This window comes from Orcinus orca, chromosome 10 (assembly GCF_937001465.1).
Source record: "Orcinus orca chromosome 10, mOrcOrc1.1, whole genome shotgun sequence".
NCBI lineage: Eukaryota > Metazoa > Chordata > Mammalia > Artiodactyla > Delphinidae > Orcinus > Orcinus orca.
The window spans coordinates 36,887,062-36,911,459 of NC_064568.1; the positions used below are offsets into that span (position 1 = coordinate 36,887,062).

Sequence of the window (24,398 nt, forward strand, 5' to 3'; positions counted from 1 at the left end):
AACAGTCCTCTCTCATTTCCATCTGAAGCCCTATAGGAGGAAAGCTCAGCAACTCTTGGTCTTCCTTAAAGACTATCATTCCTTCAGGCCTCCCACTCCTCCAAAGAGCTAATACTTCCATAGCATTGTCATATAGTACTATTGTCACCTTCCTCCTAACTCACAGCCCTGAATTCTTCCCTCCTAATTGGGAGGCCATCAAATTTTTCCTCCCAAAGGAATAGATGGCTAGACAGCAGGCTCAGGGCTGTGTTGGCACACTTCAACTTGGTGTTTTGCTGGGTCCCTTGACCTGGTTAGATAATGACCTTTGATGGTCTCCTGGCCTTAAGGCCTTTTGTTTTGTTTCTATTTCACAAGCAAATTTATTGAGTAACCACTTGGAGGAACACCTGGAGGCAAGGCTACAGAGTAGGCAGAACAGAGTCAGAGTATAGACGGCAGGCCTTGAATGTCGGTCTAAAGGGTTTGAACTTGATCTGTTGGGCAGTGGGAACTTGTTGCCAACTATTGTATTTATTTCTTCTGGTTTCTACCTTGCAGAGTGGGCTGTTCCTGGGAGGAGGAAGAACAAAACCTGATAGTCTTTGAATGTCACAAATTCACTATCAGACATTCCAACTTGTGAGGCTTGGCTGTGAATTTCTGTCTGGCATGGGTTGAATGTAGCCAAGCACAGTAGTAATTTTTAAATGATCAAACAGTATATACAATTCTCATGCACACTGAGTTCAGACACAGGTTTCCCCTTTCCTTTATATACAGGATACAGGCCTAAATCAGCTCCTTACCACCTAGCATTCTTTGAATCCTTAGCTTCTGTGTTCAACAACTACTATTTGCTTGTTAAAGGGGCTTTAGTTTATGGATGTGCTAATATTTAAAATTTGTTGTCATGTAAGTCAGTGTTTTACAAGTGCTTCATTACTGCTTCATAATGCTTACGGTGAAGTTTCTGGTTTCTACATAACATTATAATATACACTACATCTTAAACTATTCTTAATAATACAACTGCTATTTCCCTAAGTCAAAATATAACTTTTCACTGTGCTCTTTTGTACCTTCTGAATATTGAACCATGTGAATTTACAACCTAACCGAAATAATTAATTTAACTTTCAAAAAATAGCCCACCCCAAAATTCTAGAGTATAATCCACCAAAAGTCACTGAGGAAAAAAGATTAAAGATTCAACAAGGAGGTAGAGACATGTGCTTTGACAAAGGAAAATTAGTGTCTTCATGGTTTAAAAGTCAGTGACTACTACCACCCAAGTTCAGGATCATGGAATCAGACCTGGTGGCAGATACCTCTGAACTTTCTCCCTCATGCAAGCCAGCTGTGAGCAGTGATCACCAGAGTTATATAAACACCAATGAACACTTACATAAGCTTCTCAGGAACAAGTTATGAACACCATCACAACAAATATGATAGTCAAATGAGTAGCTTTGAAAAAAAAAACCTACATTTCATTCATTAGGGGTATAAGGTACAAACACTTCCAGGGCCCTTTCTCCAGCTATTCCATTTCTTCTTCCTCCTCAATCTCATCTATATAAACAAAGATCAGTGGATTCCAAGTCTTACCATGTACCTCCCGACGTGATGTGGTAGAATATGTGCACGACAACCTATGATGTATGTGTGTCAAAACACTCAACCTGGGCTTCCCTGGTGGCGCAGTGGTTGAGAGGCCGCCTGCTGATGCAGGGGACATGGGTTTGTGCCCCGGTCCAGGAGGATTCCACATGCCGTGGAACGGCTAGGCCCGTGAGCCATGGCCGCTGAGCCTGCGCGTCCGGAGCCTGTGCTCCGCAACGGGAGAGGCCACAGCAGTGAGAGGCCCGTGTACAGCAAAAAATAAAAAAAAAATAAAATAAAATAAAATAAACACTGAACCTGAACCTGAACACACCTTGATATCTCATTCCCAGTTTGCAAAAATACAGGGAACAAAGGACTATGTTAAACTTGATAAACAAGACCATAGGGGTACAATCAGCAAAGTCTAGAAATGTGTGCAACTGCAGAACAAGTGAATCCTTTTCTTCTATAAATAAGTTGCAAGGAGAAAAAGAAAACAAAAAAGAGGTAGGTTATATCTTAGCTGTACTTAAAAAGTTTATATGCTAAAGAGATTTAAAAGACAAATCAACTAAATGTAGACCTTGTAGGGATTTTAATAAATTAACAGTAAAAATATTTTTTAAAGATAATCAGGGATTATCTGGATATTTTATGATATAAGGAATTATTGATTTTAAAAAATTAGGTATGATAAAGAGCCTGTGCTCTGCAACGGGACAGGCCACAAACAGTGAGAGGCCTGCATAACGCAAAAAAAAACCAAAACAAAACAACAAAACTATGTCTATTTTTTTATTATGTTTGAGATTTTCCAGAATAAAAAATTTACAGTTTTTTTAACTTTAAAGTTTTAATGGAAAATAAAATGTAACAGGCACTAACCTCTAAACTATTTAGGTCTCAACTTTTCCACATTTGGTAATATACATTTATTTTATACTGGTAATCAACAAATACACATCATTTTGTGTTCTACTTTTTTTTTTTTTTTTTTTGCGGTACACATCATTTTGTGTTCTACTTTTTTTTTTTTTTTCCCTGTTGTGGCCTCTCCCGTTGTGGAGCACACGCTCCGGAAGCACAGGCTCAGCGGCCATGGCTCACGGGTCTAGCCGCTCCGCGGCATGTGGGATCTTCCCGGACCGGGGCACGAACCCGTGTTCCCTGCATTGGCAGGCGGACTCTCAACCACTGCGCCACCAGGGAAGCCCTTGTGTTCTACTTTTAATCACTTGTTTTATATATAAATATTTCTTTGATATAGTCCACATGTCATTTTAATGCAAGCTAACAGCATACCACAGAATATTTTGTCATTCCCCTGCAGCTGGGCATTTGGGCTGTACTTTATTTTTCATTCACATCTATACTGGCATAAGCACCCTTGTACGAATTATTTTTCCTTTTGATTTACATATCTGTGGTATATGAGCAAAGAGTATTAGCTGGGGAAATGAGCAAAGAGTATTAATGTTCAGGGATTGGCAAGCTTTTTCTATAAAGAGTCAGAGAGTAAATACTTTAGATTTTGTGGGCCATAAGGTCTCTGTTGCAACTACTTAACTGTGCTGTTGTAGCTCAAAAGCAACCATACGTAAACAAATGAGTGAATGAGTGCAGCTCTGTTCCAGTAAAACTTTATTTACAAAAACAGGCAGAAACAATCCTGAAAACGAACAAAGGTGGAGGACTCACAATTCCTGATTTCAAAACTTGCAACAAAGCTACAGTAATCAAAACAGTGTGATACTGGCATAAATAGAGATATATAGATCAATGCAATAGAATAGAGCCCAGAAATAAACTCTCACATATATGGCCAAAATGATTTTCAACAAAACTGCCAATACCATTCTATAGGAAAAGGGCAGTTACTTTGCCAAATGGTACCAGGAAGCTGGATATCCACATGCAGAAAAATGAAACTGGACCCTTACCATATACAAAAATTAACTAAAATGGATCAAAGACCTAACTGTAAAGCCTAAAACTACGAAACTCTTAGAAGAAAAACATAGGGGGAAAACTTCATGACATTGGATTTGGCAATGATTTCTTAGATATGACACCAAAGGCATAGGCAATAAAAGAGAAACAAACAAACAAACAAACAAACAAACTGGACTTCATGAAAACTTTAAAATTTTGCACATCAAAAGACACTATGAACAGGGCTTCCCTGGTGGTGCAGTAGTTAAGAATCCGCCTGCCAGGTTCAAGCCCTGGTCCAGGAAGATCCCACATGCCATGGAGCAATTAAGCCCATGTGCCACAACTACTGAGCCTGCACTCTAGAGCCTGCAGGCCGCATCTACTGAAGCCCGTGCACCTAGAGCCCATGCTCTGCAACAAAAGAAGCCACCACAATGAGAAGCCTGCGCCACGCAACAAAGAGTAGCCCCCACTCGCCGCAACTAGAGAAAGCCTGTGCAGCATGAAGACCCAATGCAGCCAAAATTAAATAAATTAAAAAAAAAAAGACACTGTGAACAGAGTGAAATGGCAACACATAGAATTTGCAAATTATATATTTATTAAGAGATTAATACCCAGAACACAAAGAGACCTCTTAAAACTCAATAACAAAAGAAAAAACTGATTAAAAAATGGGCAAAGGATATGAACAGTCATTTCCCCAAAGAAGATATACGAATGGCCAAAAAGCACATGACAAGATGTTCAGCATCACTAATCATTAGTGAACTGTAAATCAAAACTACAATAACATACCATCTCACACCCATTAGGATAGCTACTATTAAAAACACAAGTGTTAGCAAGGATGTGGAGAAATTAGAAACCTTATGCACTGTTGGTGGGAATGTAAAATGGTACAGCTGCTGTGGAAAACAGTATGGCAATTCCTCAAAAAATTAAACATAGAATTACCATATGATCTAGCCATTCCACTCCTAGATATACACTCAAAAGAACTGAAAGTAGGATCTCAAAGAAATATTTATACATTCACGTTCACAGCAGCCCAAGTACCCACAGACAGAGGAAAGGACAAGCAAAATGTGATATATACATACAATGGAATATTATTCCTTACAAAAGGAAGGAAATTCTGACACATGCTACCACATGGATAAATCAGGACATTATGTTAAGTGAAATAAGCCAGTCACAAAAAGACAAATACTATATGACTCCACTTATATGAGGTACTTACAGTAGTTAAAATCATAGAGACAGAATGTAGAATCGTGGTTCTCAAGGTTCGCAAGGGCTGGGGGGAGAAGGGAATGGGGAGTAATTGTTTAATGGGTACAGAGTTTCAGAATGGGATGATGAAAACATTTTGGTGATAGACAGTGGTGATGGTTGCAACAACAATGTGAATGTACTTAATGCCACAGTATTGTACACTTAAAAATAGCTAAAATGCTAAATTTTACGTTACATATATTTTACCACACACGCAGAGTTGACTTAGTTGTTATGCTAAGTTAAAGTTAGACACAAAAGGCTGCATATTGTATGATTCCATTTACAGAAATGCACAGAACAGGTACATCTATACAGACAGAAAGTAGGACAGTGGTTGCCAAGGGCTGAGGGAGAGGATAATAGGAGTGTCTGCTTACAGGTAACAGGGTTTCTTTTTGGAGTGGTGAGGATGTTCTGATATTAGAAAGTGGAGATGGTTGCACAACCTTGTGAATATACTAAAAACCACTGAATTGTATACTTTAAAGTGGTGAATTATATCTCAAAAACACACACACACTTTTTTTTTTTTAATGTTGGCTTGGTGCTTCTGCTTCCAGCTAAGACGGAATAGCTTGAGGCAAACCAAAGGTGGCACCAAGAACAGCTAGGAATATGTTAGCAAATTTAAACAAACAAACAACAACAAAACTCTTTTGAAGGCATTGAAGAGATGCTGAGACAACCAGGAGTTGAAGGGACAAGATTCCAGAGGTGGAGAATGCTGCACAACCATGAAAAAGAATGAAATCTTGCCATTTGTTGCAACATGGATCGACCTGGCGGGTATAAGTGAAATAAGTCAGAGAAAAACAAATACCATATTTCACTTGTATGTGGAATCTAAAAAACAAAACAAAGGAACAAACAAAATGAAACAGAAATAGACTCATAGATACAGAGAACAAACTGGTGGTTGTCAGAGGGGGTATGGGGAGACAGAGGAAATAGGCGAAGGGGATTAAGAGGTACAAACTTCCAGCTATAAAATAAATAAGTCATGGGGATGTAATGTACACATAGGGAATATAGTCAATAATACTGTAACAATTTTGTATGGTGATGCATGGTAGCTGGTCTCACTGTGGTGAGGGGCACCTGGAACTCTCATGGTACTACTGACAGGAGTGTGAAGAGGTACAGTCATGTTGGAAAACATTTTGGCAGTTTCTTATAAAGTTAAACATACACCTACCATATGACCCAGTAATTCACTTATTGATATTTTATCTAAAAGAAATGAAAACAGGGACTTCCCTGGTGGTCCAGCGGTAAAGAATCCACCTTCCAATGCAGGGGACACGGATTCGATCTCTGGTTGGGGAACTAAGATCCCACATGCCGCGGGGCAACTAAGTCCACATGCCACAACTACTGAGCTTGCGTACCTCAACGAGAGAGCGCTCTGGACCCTGTGCACCACAACTACAGAGCTCACGTGCCCTGGAGCCCGCACATCACAACTAGAGAGAAGCCTGCATGCCACAACAAGAGAGAAGCCTGTGCACAGCAACGAAGACCTGATGCAGCCAAAAAAATAAAATAAATAAAAATAAAATAAAATAAATGAAAAACATATCTCTAATTTTTAAAAAAAATCAACTTTATAGGAATGTTCAGAGCAGGTTCATTCATAAGATTAAATGTCCACCAACAGATAAATGTATAAACAAGGGGTAATATATTCATGCAATTGGAATACTACTCAGCAGTAAAAAAAGAACAAACTATGATCATATGCAACAATACATATGAATCTCACAGACATTATGCTGAGCAAGAGGCCAAAGACAAAAGAATATGTATTGTATAATTCCATTTATATAAAATGCTAGAACAGGCAAAGCTAACCTATAATGACAGAAATCAGTTCAGTGGTTGCCTGGAAAATTGACTACAAACGGGCATGAGAGAACTTTCTGGGAAAATGGATATTTTCTGTATCTTGATTAGGGTGATGATAACATGGGTACATACATTTGTCAACAATCATCGACCTGCACTGGTAAAAAAATGTGAACTTTATGTAAATTATATAATAAAGTTGATTTTTAAAAATCGTGTGATATTGCTAAGTTATTCTTAAAAAGAAATTCATAGCCTTAAATTAATGTCAAAAAGTAACAGAGAGTGGTCCAGAGGTTAAGACTCCATGCTCCCAATATAGGGGGCACAGGTTCAATCCCTGTTCGGGGAACTAAGATCCCGCATGAGGCAAAGGGCAGCAAAAAAACAAAAGCAAAAAAAACCAGACAGTGGGGCTTCCCTGGTGGCGCAGTGGTTGAGAGTCCGCCTGCCGATGCAGGGGACACGGGTTCGTGCTCCGGTCCGGGAAGATCCCACATGCCGCGGAGCAGCTGGGCCCGTGAGCCGTGGCCGCTGAGCCTGCGCGTCCGGAGCCTGTGCTCCCCAACAGGAGAGGCCCGCATACCGCAAAAAAAACCCCAAAAAAACGGAGAGTGAAAATCAATGATGTAAATAAATTTTCTTTTCAAAAAATTAGAAAAAGAACAGGAAACTAAACCCAAAGAAAGCAGTAGGAAGAAAACAATAAAAAGCAGAGGAAAACATACTTTAAAGAGCAAAAGCAAAACCATAAGTTGATTCTTTGAAGCATAGATGCTACATCCTCAGAGAGCCTTACCACCACTGCCACAACCAACACACTGGCTAAAATAGGCCCTTCCTCCCAACCCCTGGGGCTTATTCCCTTTCTTTATTATTTACAGGGTTCTTATCAAGAACCTCTCCTTTTAGACTGTAGCTCCTTGAAGGCAGGGATTCTTTCCATCTCATTCTCCACTATATCCCTCAAGCCTAACAAAAATGCCAGCTGTCTAACAGATGCTCAATAAATATACGTTGAATTTTTCAAAATGAGCTTGTTTCTATTAAAAAAAACTGCCACTAGAGAAAAACACATATGAATAAAAAATCCACTGAAGTATACCAGTTCCTATTCAGTATGTTTATGTTCAATATCTTCAATATATCATCATTTATGAGCGCATATTGATGTTCTCTGTGGACCGAGCTTTCCCTGACTCAATATATGTCATGACAAGCCAATATATTTGCCAATAAGCCTTAAAAAGTTAAAAACTCACACAAACCAAAATGTGATTCACCTTCAAAATAGTCATAGAAGCCAGTTTGAGAGGGAAAAAAAGTCTCATCATAGTTGCTCCTTGGGAAGAAATAACTCTTCACAGCATTAATGCTAAAAGTCACTAGAGAGTTCTAAATTAAACACATCTTTTAAAGTGAGATCTGAGAGCAAGGGGACCGATATCACTCTAACTAACTTATTAAACAACCTAAGACATGAAGAAAAGAAAGGGCCAGGCTTTCCACTTAGCTCTCACAGGGCTGGGTAACAACTGCAAATCATTTGTAAAAGATACCAAGACTGCACAGGGGTTCTCAATCTTGGCCCTGCGGACATTTGGGATCGGGCAATCCTTTGTTGTCGGAGGCTCTCCTGTACATCGTAGGGTGTTCAGCAGCATCCCGGCCCCCCCCACCCATCTACTAGATCCTAGTAGCATCTTCCCAGTTGTGACAACCAAAAATGTCTCTATACATTGCCAAAGGTCTCCCTCGGGGCAAAATCAATCCCTGTAGAGAACCACTGCTTATAGCACAATCAAGGCCAAAATACTAAAGAAACAGTCATTTGTAAACACAACTACACCTCTTTTCAGCCCATCTGAAATTCTAGCCCTCTGCTGCAGACAGATTTAATTTTGACTCTGCTCAGCATGATGATGAAGATTTCTGGCCATCTCTGCAACAACAGGCAAGAATTACCAAGTTCTCAGCAAATCAGCCACAAGGTAGGAACTTCTGAGCAAAGGAAAAAAGACAGACTAAGGCTGAAATGTTGAAAGATTCTAGTTTAATTTCTGAATAAGATATAAAGAAATGAGAGAAAATGTAAAGTGAATACTTGGCTTCACTAAAATCTTACAGACAAGGTAATGTCTAGAATAATTTCACAAAATCAAAATTTTAAAAATCCAAATTAAGCCCAAAGATGCTGATGAAAACCACACCCCAATCTTTAAAATATGCCTTTCCTATGTCCTCTCACTTTTTCACTCATGAAATAAAAGACTATCAAACAATGTGAAAGATTGCTTAAACTGACTAAAATGAAATTACAGATTTTTTTTTACATTAAAGAGCACTGTGAGCAACGTTAAGAAATAAGCTACAGACTAGATGCTATTAACAATATAAATAGTAAAGGATTAGTATATCCAGAATATGAACACTTACAAATATGAACACTTAAATATGAAAAACATCATCACCACAAATAGCCAAAACTGACATCGTTACTTGAGAAATTTGAGCTGGTTCTTGAAGTGTTTCCCAGCTTTCTCTAATCACTCAACTTTATTATTCCATCAGTCATAAGAAAACATCCACTATCATCCTTAACATGGTTTTATGCCATGGTTTTATGCCAAACATGAATGGTTTTATGGTTTTATGCCAAACATGAATACTGAATCACCTACTCAGCTTGATTTCCCCCATTCCTTCTATCCCCCAGAATTCCACAAGCAACCCCACACCTAGCCATCATCATGCATTAAGGAAGAGAAATCTTACTGCTGCCCAAGGAACAGAAGGTGGAGAGAGAGCCAACTCCTATCTGGAAATGACTGCAGTTCACTGAGAAACAACACACCACCCAAGGCACCTGGTGACTGTGGCACCTGGCAACCTGCAGCCAGCTTCCTGGTGGGGAGAGCCCTTCCTTCTACACTCTGCCAAGGGACTAAAGAGACAACAGGCTGGTCACTGTTTCCTCAAGAGTTCTCCAAGGGTCTCTCAACTCCCTAGTAATGTGTGTTTTTTTTTAAAGAAATGGGCTAGGGGATTTCCCTGGTGGCACAGTGGTTAAGAATCTGCCTGCCAATGCAGGGGACACAGGTTCGAGCCCTGGTCTGGGAAGATCCCACATGCTGCGGAGCAACTAAGCCCGTGCACCACAACTACTAAGCCTATGCTCTAGAGCCCACGAGCCACAACTACTAAAGCCTGCACACCTAGAGCCCGTGCTCTGCAACAAGAGAAGCCACCACAATGAGAAGCCCGCGCACCACAACGAAGAGTAGCCCTTGCTCGCTGCAACTAGAGAAAGCCTGCGTGCAGCAACAAAGACCCAACACAGCAAAAAATAAAAATAAATAAATAAAAATTTAAAAATAAATAAATAAACAGATCTTTTAAAAAAACTGGGCTAGGCATAAAAAAGAATGAAATTTTGCTATTTGCAACAACATGGATGCACCTGGAAGGTATAATGCTTAGTGAAATAAGTCAGACAGAGAAAGACTAACACTATATACTATCACTTATATGTGGAATATAAAAAATAAAAGAAACTACTGAATATAACAAAAAAGAAACAAAAACAGATATAGAGAACTAACTAGTGGTTACTAGGAGGGAGAGACAAGAAGGGAGGGGCAAGATAGGGGTAGGGGATTAAGAGGTACAAGCCTCTTATATAAAATAAATAAGCTACAAGAATATATTGTACAGTACAGGAAATATAGCCAATATTTTATAATAACTATAAATGGAGTATAATCTATAAAATTTTTGAGTCACTGTGTTGTATACCTGAAACTAATATAATACTGCAAATCAACTACATCTCTATTAAAAAAAAGAAATAGGCTAGGGATATGAATGGGAAGACAGAAGCAATGAGATAGTTTTTGCTTGTTTCCCAAAGTATGAGTGATCCAAATATGGGAGAAATAAAAATAGATTAAAAACTCAAGCAAATTATTCCTAGAAACTTCAGAATCACTAAAGAGCTAGTGCTTTCACCACCTGCCATTCAGCACTACAGGGAGTAAAGTGGTACCGGATGCTGCAACTGCTTGAGAGAGGTGTCGGGGCTGGCGCTAGTTCAAGGGCCATGTCAATCTATGCTGGGCTTCCTGCTCTTCCTGAGGGCTCCAACTGGCAGCCTCTCTCAAGGAGGCTAGAATTAACAGGACCTCTGCACCGCAAAGGGAAGATTTTAAGAGAGGAATGAAGAGAACAAGCCTGCTTGCAGCTTCGGGGGATTGTAGCCCTTCCCTCTGGAGCTCAGGCAAGTAAAGCTCCATACTCTCCCACCTGAAAATCCATTTTAAATGGTGATGGAAGCACAGAATAACATACAAATCTTTGCAAAACACGCAAACTTCACTAGGGCCCCATGTAAGGGTGTCCACAACAAGCAAGAGGAAACTAGGAGGGCACAAATGCTGTCCCTTTTAAGACGGGATGGGGAAAGAGTAACACCAACAGCTCAAATTCTGCTGCTTTTATTTAAGAAAGGACTTGGGTACACACACTAAGGTGATAGTCTTCCAAAATTGGTTACTGTTGTATCTGTTAACCTAAGAGAGTAGAAGACAGTAACACTGGTCCTATGAACAAACAAAAGCATGCTAGTAACCTGTATGGGGGGGGCGGAAATCAACACAACTCAGTTTATTTTTTCTGATGAACGCTTTGAAGCACTGAGGCTACGACCACAAAACACACACACACACACACACACACACACACACACACACACACACACACACACAATTCCCAGGAGGATTCAGTAGTTGAGAAAGGGCTGTACACAAAGACTAGGGTTTCACAAGCAGAGCATCAGATATCATTCTGGGAAAGCACAGGAGGCAAGAGAGAAGAAAGATACCTCCAGCACAACATTTCCTCCACAAAATGCATTCACATATAACTGAAACAGTTAAATGATCCCTTCAGACTCTTACTGAGGATAAGAATTTCTGATTTGAGAGCAGAAAACAAGGCAGGTTGAGGAGCAGATGCCGTGGAGGGCAGGGCTCAATTATCAGTTCCCATACCCCAGAGAGCATCATTTAAAGTCATGCCTTGGCAAAATAATAAACGATTGCATGTCACCGACCTCCTGAATTGTCTCATTAATTGAAACCTTAAATGTTAACTCTATGAATGCAAAAGGCTGGAGAGTAAATTCTGGTCAGAGAAAGACAGGTAAAGCCCTTTCTGACTGACCACATTAGATATAAAACAAATCTTTTCCTTAGGGCCACAGAAAATGCAAAGAAAATATGCATCTATCTGAGAGCACACTGCGTCTTTGCTTCTGGATTAAAAGAGTGGCTGGAACGTAAGTACAACATTTCTAAGCTGGAAGAGCATTCAGCAGTGGCTCTACCAGGACCTTACATCCCACAAGGAAACTTTATAGACCTCTACCATATATGATCACCATCAAGGAGAAAACCTCTCATCTCCTCATGTTCAATCACAAATTCTGTGCCTGAAGAAATTACCTAAATATCCCACTCTACTTCTCTCCATACCACTGTACTACCTGGTTTGGATTCTGGCACAAGCCTCCAAAGGGTCACCCTGCCGCCTTCTGATGACTCCCCCTCCAATCCATGCTGCTTGCTGCAGAAAGAGAGCTTTCTGAATCTGATCATGTCACAGTCTCCACCCACCCAGGATCTTCTAAAATACCTTAAAATGTTCCTTCTACCCTTAGGATAAAATCTAAAATGCTTAAGGCTTTTTCTGATTGCTAGTATCCAGCCTTCTTTCTGACCAGCAAGTACCTCCCTCCAACCACCTGCACCGACACACCTTCCACTCCCTGCTCTCTAGCCTCAAAAGCACAGTGCTCTCAAGGTCTCTAGGCCTTGGCTGAGGCTGTGTCCGTCTTTCCCCATTTCTTCATCTAACAGTTATGTTTTAGATTCTAATGACAATTCTAACCTATACTCTCTTTTGGGTCTCTGCTTAAAGGTTAGCGTCCAGAAAGCCCTCTCTAGGTTTCTTCCTTTTTATTTTAGTATGTGCCCAACTGCTAAGCTGTAGTGCCTATCAATATAGCTGCAGAGAGAAAATTAATAGCTGCTGCTGTCTCTCTTGGTATGCTGTTTACGGAACTTCATTCAAACCTGGCACATTATGCTTCTGTATTCTATATTGGACCAAAGATTATTTGAAGACTTCAGAAGATGATTAAAACAATACTGAAAAACCTTCTCTTCAGGAGGGTTGCTGGGTAACTCCGAAGTCAGGGCAGGCACAGCAATTGGGGAATAGCTGTAGTCCCAGCACAGGTCTGTGGTGAGCTCTGCTAGATATGGACCCTACCCCATGCCCAGTCATGCCCAAGTCCATCCAAAACTGCTCTAGTCACTAGCTCTGCTCCCCAAAGCACTGGGGCCCAGCTCACCAGCAATGCTTGTTATCCTTCAGCTAGATTTATTCATGTTACAAATATTACCCATTCAGTCCTCGAAACAGCCCTATTAAGTAGATGATACTACATATATTCCCATTTTACAGATGAAAAAACTTGTTTCACAAAGCTATAAGCAGTAAAGACAGGATTTGAACTCAGGTGGTTGATCTGGCTCCAGAGTCCATGCTCTTAGCCACCACCCTGCACAATCTCTCCTCTACTCCCATTTCGCTGAAAGTTATGAGGGAAGAAAATAGAGTTCAGAAACAGAACCACATATGTACTGTGCCTTCGTTTACAACAAAGGGTAAAATAAAAAGGTAATGCAGAATACTGGATCAATTAGATAATCATATCGGTGGAGGTGGGGGGGTGATGAAGCTTGACCCCTACCTCACACCACACAAAAATCAATTCCAGGGCTTCCCTGGTGGTGCAGTGGTTGAGAGTCCGCCTGCCGATGCAGGGGACACGGGTTTGTGCGCTGGTCCGGGAGGATTCCACATGCCATGGAGCAGATGGGCCCGTGAGCCACGGCCGCTGAGCCTGCGCGTCCGGAGCCTGTGCTCCGCAGCGGGAGAGGCCACAGCAGTGAGAGGCCCGCGTACCGCAAAAAAAAAAAAAAAAAAAAATCAATTCCAGATGGATCCTAGACCTAAATGTGAAGGTAAAACATTAAAGCTTCTAGAAGATAACAGGAGAATATCTTCATGACCTTGAGGTAGACAAATATTTCTTAAACAAAGCCCAAAAAGCACTAAACATAAAGGGAAAAAAAATGATAAATTTGACTTCATTAAAATTAAAACATCTATAGATCATCAAAAATACAATCTAAAAAAGATTATAAAACTGCAAAAAATACACAACTAAGAGAGTGAAAAATCAAGCAATATAAATGGGAAAGCTGTGTGTGTGTGTGTGTGTGTGTGTGTGTGTGTGTGTGTGTGTGTGTGTGTATTAAAAAGACTCACATCCAGATATACAGAATTCCTATAAATCAATAAGAAATTTGTGGAAGAAAGAAAAATGGTCAAAAACATGAGTTCAGGCACTTCACAAAAGTGAAAATGATCATAAACATGTGGAAAAGAGCTCACCTTAAGTAATTAGGGAAATACGAACTAAAACCACAATCAGATACTCCCACTCCCTGGATTGTTGGGAAGGAATGTTAAAGGCCCTACAATTCACTCTGGGGACTTCCCTGGTGTTCCAGTGATTAAAAATCCGCGTTCCAATGCAGGGGACGCAGGTTCCATCCCTGGTTGGGGAACTAAGATCCCACATGCCACGGGGCAACTAAGCCCATGCACTGCAACTACTGAGCCCGCATGCCTCAACTAAAGAGGCTGCATCCTGCAAACTACAGAGCCCACGTGCTCTGGAGTGCACGCGCCACAACTAGAGAGAGGCCTGTACACTGCAATTAAGAGCCCGCGTACCACAACGAAAGATCCTGCATGCTGCAACAAAGATCCCATGTGCCGCAACTAAGACCCGATGCAGCCAAAAAAGATAAATAAAATAAAATGTAACATGTATTAAAAAAAAAAAGTCACTCTGAACAACTGGGTCAATGTCTGACATGCTCTTCTGATGCAGGTTTATAAAACAATCTTCGGCCCCCAGCGCACCCAAACTCTCTGCCCCTTTGTTTCCCTAACCCTAGCACACAGAAAAGGAGGACAGGAACAATTATCAAAATCAGCACTACTTCATTTCTAACATGGAGGTCACCCTAAACTCTGACATACACTATTCTGAAAAATCAGTCCAACAACAGATATTCAAGTTGTCTCAGGAAAAAGTGACACAAGTTTCTGGGGAAGAGGAGAAGGAAGAGAGAAATACAGAATAAAAAGAAAAAGATTTGGCTTGAGGGAGTTCTTGCAGTCCAGTGGTTGGGACTCCACACTTCCACTGCAGGGGGCATGGGTTTGATCTGGGAACTAAGATCCCGCATGCTGTGTGGCGCAGCCGAAAAAAAAAAAAAAGATCTGGCTTGAATCTGTAATTTAAGGAATGCTGCTTTTCCTCTATGTTGAGAACAAAATGCTGAAATGCAATAGAATGCTATTAACACTGTCTTGCCTGTCTTAGTGCATTCGGTCACAGGTCTAACTGCTTCCCCCACTGATTCATAGCCCTTTTGTTTTGGTGATTCCTTTTTGTTCCTAAAAACATGCCCATTCTTCCCTGTCTTCATCCAGAACAAGAGAACAACAGATCTAGAATTCAGGTTGCAGACTTTTCATTTTGTGGAAAAGAACCTAAAGGCTCATCAAGGACTTGCCCAAGATCACAAAATTTAGATGAAGATGGTTGCCTTGTCTTGTGGGGTGTTCCTCTATCATACACTAAAGTGCTTAGGCAAAGGCTTTCCCAGACCACAGTTAACAGCTTGGCTTTAGCCAGTGTGGACTGCCCCCAATCTCTCCTGCACCATCAATTTCTCCCTCCCTACCTGATCAGTCCCACTGGCAAAAAGTTAAAAAGATAAAACCTGTTTTCCACCTGTTCTTCTTTGAGTCCCTATCATTGCACTGAAATTGATCAAGGCCACCAAGGACCCCCACACTGCTAAATCCAACGGTCAATTCTTAGTCCTCATACTACCAGGACTATTGGTTGCCTTTAACTAACACGGTTGATCACTTCCTCCTTGAAATGATTTTTTTTTCCTACCTGGCTTCCATAACACTTTTCTCTTGGGTCTCCTATTACCTCAGTGACCATTTCTTCTCAATCTTCTTTCCTAGATCATCCTCATTCCTTCCCTGCCTCTGCTGCCAAGTGCTTAGTTGTTCAGACCACTTCTCTTTAATTTCTCTTATTCCTGGAATAATCTTATCCTGTCCTGTGATTTAAGTACCATTCATATACAGATATATCCCACTTTTTAACCTCCAATGTAGAGTTCTCCCATGAACTTCAATTTGATAGTCAACTGCCCTCTGGACATCTCAACTTGGAGGCATAAGACATGTCAAACTTAACATGTCTTCAAAACCGAACTCCTCTCTGTCCCCAATCTGTACCTCTCCCCTCATCTTCCTAAGCTTAGAAAATGGCATCTTCAAGTTGTTCAATAAAAACTTGGAATCCATCCTTACCTTCCCTCTTACTCTGACACAATCTATATCTCTTTCATTAACAAATTCTATTGGCTCCATCTTCAAAACATATCCAGAATCCAACTACTTCTACCACCTCCACCAAGCCACCATCCCTCCTGCCTGGAATTTTGCAGTATCCTCCTAATTGACCTGCCTGCTTTTGCCCTCAGCTCCTTCACAGCCTGTTCCTTACATATCATCCAGTGAGATCTTTCCTCCGTTTAAACCCTCTAATGGCTCCCACCTCACAGAATAAGACCCCACACAGTCTGACCCCACGGCCTCTCTTCTACCACCCTCAGCCTGGTACACTCTGCTTCAGCTACCCTGGCTCCTTGCTGTTTTCTCCACACACCAAGAAAGCTCCTGCCTTTGGATATTTGCTCTTGTTATCCTATCTGCCTGGAATGCTCTTTCTCTAGACAACCACCAGGCTAGCTCCCTTATTTCCTCCATGGCTCAACTCAAAAGTCACCTAATCAAGTAAAGTCTTTCTTGACCAGTCGACATAAAAAAGCATCATCCCACATTCATACCTTACCCAGTTCCCCTTTCTTCATAGCACTTAACACCTTCTGACATACTGTTTATGTACTTATTTATCATGTCTCAACCTACTAAAATGAAAATCCCATGAGGAGAGGCATTTTTATCCCCTGCTGTATTCCCAATGCCCATGACCATGCCTAGTCAAAGAGTAGAAGCTCAATAAATATTACTGAATTACTGAATGCATTCCTTTCCCTTGCCACTCTCACATACTGTATTGTTCTCCTGGTGCCCCATGCTCTTTTGAGACCTGCCATTCTTTTAGGCACTAATACTGGGCTACATAGCTTTTTATGCAAATTTGACTCCTAACAGACTCTGTTAGGTACCTTTCTAACAAGACCTTGATTTCAGATAATGAATGTGACCAAGTCTACTCTGATAGTCTTGTAAATAAACGGTGGTCTATGGGCTGGAGAATAGTCACTTGGATTCACGGATAGATGAATAATCTGATTTGCTGGATGTTAATGGCTCATCTAAAGGGAGGTCTCTAGCAAAACATAAACAGGTTCTATTCTTAGTTCTGATTCCATTGTCCCCCATGACTTGGATAGCCAATAGAGATGACAGAATCTGTTATCCAAGCAAAATAAAAGCACATGTCAATACAAAGGCTTATACATGAATGTTCATAGTGGCTTTATTTGTATTAACAAAACAAAAGAAAAAAAGGAACTCCCCCCCAAAAGAAAGAAACCCAGGGAATGGATAAACAAATTGGGGTATACCTATACAATAGAATACTACTCAGCAATGAAGACGAATGAACAATTGATATATACATGTGGATGAATCTTTTTTTTTTATAGATTTATTTATTTTGGGCTTCATTGGGTCTTCATTGCTGCTTGCAGGCTTTCTCTAGTTGTGGCGAGCAGGGGCTACTCTTCATTGCAGTGCGCGTGCTTCTCATTGTGGTGGCTTCTCTTGTTGCGGAGCACGGACTCTAGGCACGCGGGCTTCAGTAGTTGTGGTGTACGGGCTCTAGAGCGCAGGCTCAGTAGTTGTGGTGCACGGGCTTAGTTGCTCCATGGCATGTGGGATCTTCCTGGACCAGGGCTCGAACCTGTGTCCCCTGCGTTGGCAGGCGGATTCTTAACCACTGTGCCACCAGGGAAGTCCCACACATGGATGAATCTTAAAATAATTATGCCGAGTGAAAGAAGTCAGACTCCCAGAAAGAGAATGAATATACTATATGGCTCCATTTATATAAAAATTCTAGAAGACATAAACTAATCAAGGGCAGAAAGCAGAACAGTGATTTCCTAGGGACAGTCCCCTACTGGAGAACCGGGAAAACAGCAGAGAAATCAACACAGGTAATGAAGTAAAAAAATACCAGAGGAAAAGAAGTGGGACATCTGGCTTTTCCTTGCAAACTCCATAAGAATAAGGGTAGCAGACTTCCCTGGTGGCGTAGTGGTTAAGAATCCACCCGCGAATACAGGGAACACAGGCTCAATCCCTGGTCCGGGAAGATCCCACATGCCAGGGAGCAACTAAGTCGGTGCACCACAACTACTAAGCCTGTGCTCTAGAGCCTGCGTGCCACAACTACTGAGCCCGCACGCCTAGAGTCCGTGCTCCGCAACAAGAAAGCCACCACAATGAGAAGCCCGCGCACCGCAACGCAGAGTAGCCCCCGCTCGCCACAACTAGAGAAAGCCCGTACGCAGCAACAAAGACCCAACGCAGACAAAAATAAATAAAATAAATAAATTTATTTTTAAAAAAAAGAACCATGAGAGGCAAGCAAGACAGTCTGATGATATACCCTCACATCACTATCTTCTGTTATTTCTACTCATTCTACTATATAGACGGGAACTGCAGAACTAGCTGTGGGGAGACTCCAGCTGAACAAGCTGGCAGTGGATAGCAGAAGATGCTGTTGTGGGGGGTGGGGAAGTGAAATGGTAATTTCCTGCCAGAGGTAAACTGGAAATGGGGCAGAGACCTCTAGACAGTTTAAATGACAGAAAATTGATCCCTGAACCATATGGCAGCTGTTAGGATGAATGAGAACTGAAGACAGTAACATCAGCAAACGAAGAGGACAGATGCTCATTCTCCTGGAATCTGGAGAATGGCAGGAATGCATCTTCCTAGGCTCCTGAAGATCCAAGCAACGACGATCTAGTGCAATGTTCAGGTATAAAACTGAATACTGGTGTGTTATAAAAAGACAAAAACTTTATTCCTAGGTCAACAGGAAGCTTACAAACAACCAAATCCTATGCCATGAAAGGTTAGAATTAATTGAGAAGCTGTGTGGCTGGCCAGATGACCTAACATTAGACTAATGATGAAAAGGAAAAGTCCAATGCCACTTCAGCAAGTTGGGGACAAAGGAAGGGTGAGCCAAGCAAACCAAATAGGAGCCCAGAAGGGGTCCACCAGCTACAGAGGGGCAGTTCTCTCCCAGTAGGAGCAATTTATAGTCACTTGAAGTAGCTAGGAGGCAGAGCAGCCCTGCAGGAGATGCAATAAGCTTTCTGGAGTTGTGAACCCCTCTAATAATCTCTCCTCAGATAACTTCCTCATCTTCACAGAAGCAAGATTGTGAATGTAACTTAGGAAACTCACAGACCACTCACGGTTATCCTCACACCCATCTGTGGCCACCTGATGGGTCCGTGACCACCAGACCACCTCTTTGTCTCACCACAGGAACTCTGCCACTGACTCCCTCCATGACTTGAACAAACATGCTCCAGTCTCAAATCTTTAGACCTAAGTCTGCACATCATCAAAGACAAGGTGAATACTAAAGGTCCTTCCAGCACTAAAGTGAGGCTTATATAGAGGAACAACAAATTATTTCCTGGGGAAGAGCATATGAGTTCATTGTTGCTATGTTCCAGTCTTTGCCTTCTCATGATGGATGATGACCTAAGAAATCCAACTGCCAACACCAAGTTGTCTCAGCAAAAATTCTATTAGAATAAAGATAAGGCAACCTCTGTCACTCACTAGAGTCACTCACCATCCAGCAGGTCTTCCTCGTCACCCCTGCCATGCTCCTCCACTGCCACCTCCTCCTCCTCCTCCTCCTCCTCTTCCGCATCCTCCAGCTCCACGTCTGGGTCCAGGTCTGGATCGCTCCCTGAGGCGGATTCGTCTGACATGGCTCCCAGAGGTCCTCAGTGGACATTACCGTCTCATGGTCCACTGCAGGGATCCTAGGAGGAGCACAAGAGGCATCAGAATCACCAAAGGCTTCACTTAGGAGCATGAATTTTTCAAAGAGAAAATGTCAAGGATGAATTCCCTGGGAGCTTTTCTAAGCAGGTCAGCTAACCATACCCAAATCTCAACCTTCCCCACAAGGGCACTGGCCGTAAGACATATTTTGGTGACTCTCTGCCCAGCTCAAGCTTCTCTTAGCTGCTTCTTTAGTCCCTTTAAGATATTTTCTTGCCCAAACGCCCTATACACCTCAGAATTCCCATTTGTTCGTTCCTTCATGCATCAACTGTTCCCTGAGCACCAACTCTTTATATCTCTATATATACATATACATGTATATATAATCACAGGCACTGTACTAGGCTTTGGGGACACAGTAGAAAGAAGAAAAAAGTATGTTAGAGGGTGTTAGTTGGCTAGTGTGTGCCAGAAGGAGCTGTTATTTTATAGAGGGGGAACAGGGAAGTTCTCACTGAGCAGAGGCCAGAAGGAAGAGGGAGCCACACAGACATCTGGAAGGACTGAGTCCAGGCAGAGTGAGCAGCAAAGGCGGAGCCCTGGAGCTAACTGGGAGTGCTCAGGGAATAAGAAGTGGGCCCTGCCTTGGAGCACTACAAGGAAGATGGTCCACTCTCCAATCACCTGAATAAAGCGCTTACAGGCAACTGGCTATTTATCACACTGTCACTCCTCCCAAATACATAGGTAGCCTCAGGCTCCCCATGGCTCAAGAATACCCCTGTGCCCACATCTCTGTTCTCAGGCTCTGCCCTACCTCTTGGCCCAGTTCCACCTCCATTTCTTCCAAGAAGCCTTTGTCAACTGCCCCAGTCTTCTGGGATCATATTCCCTCTTCTGAACTCCAGTAGCCATGCTAACCATGCTGACCTTCACCAAAGGCTTCATATGAGCTACCTGGCAAAGTGTTTGCCTTCTTTGGTTTCTCACCTCCTGACCCAACAGTAAGGCCCTAATGGCAGGGATTTAGCTGGGAATTGCTTCTTTGTATCCTAAACCTAGAAGCATGTCCTATTCATTCATTCATATTCGCTCTCTCTCTTGCCAACCAGCTCTATTACATTTACTATGTGTCAGGCACTATGCATGTCTGTCTGTTTCTCTCTCCACTTTACTATATTAGCAAGATCATTTCTTCTTGAGTGGAAAGAAAAAACAAGACAAAGAAAGTTAGACGGACTGTTTTGTGACAAAGCAAATATTGCAAAATATTAACATGAAGATTCAACAATTCTTTCAATTTTTTGGTATACTTGTTTTATTTTAATAATAAAATGTGGGGGAGAAGGGCACAAGATAAATAATCCTTTATAAGACAAACTGTTGTAGACAACCACATCCAGAATCAGGTCATCCTAAAATTCCTCTCATCTCCCAAAATTAAAAAAAAGAAGGAAACACAAGTCTCTAATTATTTAACACAAATACTATTCCAGAACTGGAATCTCTTATTAAGGTCCAGACACAATTTGAAACAGAATTTCTATGTTCTTCCGAACAGAAACAGAAACAAAACAAAGCAAACTGGATCCTTTAGAATTTTGGAAAACTGGAATTTAAGTTTAAGACTGCTCAGTTAGGGCTTCCCTGGTGGCGCAGTGGTTGAGAGTCCGCCTGCCGATGCAGGGGACACGGGTTTGTACCACCCCAGTCTGGGAAGATCCCACATGCCGCAGAGTGTCTGGGCCTGTGAGCCATGGCCGCTGAAATAAAATTCAAAATTTTGCATTAATAACACACTTCCAAAAACATTTACAAACGGCATTAAGGTACAGGGAAGAAAAGTGATCCACAAATAAATATTAATATAAATAATGCTGGATTTCCCTGGTGTCGCAGTGGTTAAGACCGCCTGCCAATGCAGGGGACACGGGTTCGAGCCCTGGTCCGGGAAGATCCCACGTGCCGTGGAGCAACTAAGCCCATGCACCAAAACTACTGAGCCTGTGCTCTAGAGCCTGTGAGCCACAACTACTGAGCCCATGTGCCACACTACTGAAGCCCGCACGCCTAGAGCCTGTGCTCCGCAACAAGAGAAGCCACTGCAATGAGAAGCCCGTGCACCGCAACGAAGAGTAGCCCCCGCTTGCCACAACCAGAGAAAAAGCCCGCATGCAGCAACGAAGACCCAATGCAGCCAAAAATAAAATAAAATAAGTAGTAAAAAAAAAAAAAAAATATATATATATATATATATATATAAAAAAATATAACTAATGCTGAGCTACCATTCACTGACAAAGCAGATTCCAAGTCTCTGAAGGAAACCTATATCTTTAGTTCATTAGGCTTTAGAAAGGAAGTAATAAACCAATTAAATATCAGCAGGTTTAGAAGTGAAATTTATTTCTAAATATTAGTATAATGAAAATTCATCAGCAACTACTCTGTGTTTGGAAGTCAATGTTCATAATCAGCATAAACCCCCTGTTTCATTCTCGACTGCTTAATAAGTGTTTTGCTTACAGTGAGCCTGGCTGATTATGGAGTGGCTTTTAGAGAACAATTTTTAATTAGCAAGTACCTTTAGGTAATCTGAATTCCTGTCATTTTAGAGAAGAAATTGTGTGGTGATGGAAGAATAACAATCACTGAAAGGTCAGCAATAACAATGAAAAGCCTGTAAACCTCCAGTTAACAAACATCTTCAAAACAACCTCAGTCCCAAGCTCCTGACAGACAGAAGCAAACATCAATTAAACATTCAACAACCACATATATTACACTATGAAAGACATTGATCCAGCCCCCTTCTCAAAACATTTTAAAAACAGAGGAAACTTTAAAATAGTACCCAGGCCATCAGATGCCCATAACAGAGAAGAAACTGGAAAGTAATGGATTTCTTAAGTCCCATCAAATTTGGTTTTTCTCTTTCCTTCCCTTCCATGAGCCACTAAATTTCTTTACATAGAGGACACAATGAATTCTTTTCTCAGCTCTTTAGAACCATACAAACTACTTAAGGGGCAGGTTTTGCTGTTACTGATCACCTTCAGAAAAGCAACAAAGGGAAAATGGCAGAGGAAAAGCTGATCTTGGGGGCAGCAGCACAGTCAATTAAACTTTGTCTCTAAGGGGTTCCACCCACCCACACAGACACTTCCATGTGGGCACAGCCTTTCAGAACACAGGGAAGGCAGCCCTGATTCAAAAAATTAGCTCTTAGCATAACTGATAGACAGACGTGAGAAAAAAGTTGATAAGGAAGAAAATGCATCTCCCCATTTGCTCCTCATCCCATGTGAAACGCTGCTTCAACCTCCAGTGAAGAGAAGCTCTGCCTCTAAGACACAGAGATACTAGGAGAGTGATCATGGGTGTGTTGCACCTTAATAAGGACCTATATTCCTACAAAGCAAATTCTGGGACTCAAATTCTATTTTAATGAAATGGGAGAACTAGCTATTTAAAGGAACTCCAAACAGAACCACTCTGAAAGGTAAATATTCAACCCCTAAGTAATATGTTAATTTCTACAGTTTAATATATTGGGATTGCTAAAAGGAGGCTATAATTACGAAGAAACACACAGCCAATCCCAGTCAAGCCTCTCAAAGCAATCTTGAGAGTGAAGGAAAAGGGTCTTCTGCCCTGCTAAATTAAAAGACCACACCTGTCTGTAAAGTGTTGCCTGACCAAGAATCAGCAGAATTAATCATGTGGGCACGGCCCTTAGACTAACCCCTGGCAGGGAGACACACAGGAGGAAATAAACACACAAAGACACACACACACACACCAGAGGGGAGACAGCAGAAGCAAGAAGAACTACAATCCTGCAGCCTGTGGAACAAAAACCACATTCACAGAAAGATAGACAAGATGAAAAGGCAAAGGGCTATATACTAGATGAAGGAACAAGATAAAACCTCAGGAAAACAACTAAATGAAGTGGAGATAGGCAACCGTCCAGAAAAATAATTCAGAACAATGATACTGAAGATGATCCAGAACCTTGGAAAAAGAATGGAGGCAAAGATCGAGAAGATGCAAGAAATGTTTAACAAAGGCCCAGAAGAATTAAAGAACAAACAGAGAAGAACAATACAATATCTGAAATGAAAACTACACTAGAAGGAATCAATAGCAGGATAACTGAGGCAGAAGAACGGATAAGTGACCTGGAAGACAGAATGGTGGAATTCACTGCTGCAGAACAGACTAAAGAAAAAAGAATGAAAAGAAATGAAGACAGCCTCAGAGACCTCTGGGACAACATTAAACGCAACAACATTCACATTATAGGGGTCCCAGAAGGAGAAGAGAGAGACAAAGAACCAGAGAAAATATTTGAAGAGATTAGAGTCGAAAACTTCCCTTACATGGGAAAGGAAATAGCCACCCAAGTCCAGGAAGTGCAGCGAGTCCCATACAGGATAAACCCAAGGAGAAACATGCCGAGACACATAGTAATCAAATAGGCAAAAATTAAAGACAAAGAA

General features: G+C 41.5%; 1 protein-coding gene across 2 annotated transcripts in view; it reads right to left on the reverse strand.

Annotated features, from left to right (window-relative positions):
• RAD54L2 (RAD54 like 2) overlaps nt 1-24,398 on the reverse strand; it is a 90,899-nt gene that overhangs the window by 34,114 nt on the left and 32,387 nt on the right. The window contains exons 3-4 of one of the 2 annotated variants that reach the window (XM_033424493.2): nt 19,733-19,928; nt 4,769-4,825 (exon numbers count right to left, since the gene is read on the reverse strand). In XM_033424493.2, coding sequence (XP_033280384.1) covers nt 4,769-4,825; nt 19,733-19,874 — 199 coding nt within the window. In that variant the 5' untranslated portion in view covers nt 19,875-19,928. The remainder of the gene's footprint in view (nt 1-4,768; nt 4,826-19,732; nt 19,929-24,398) is intronic. The other variant, XM_033424498.2, reaches the window with a different exon arrangement.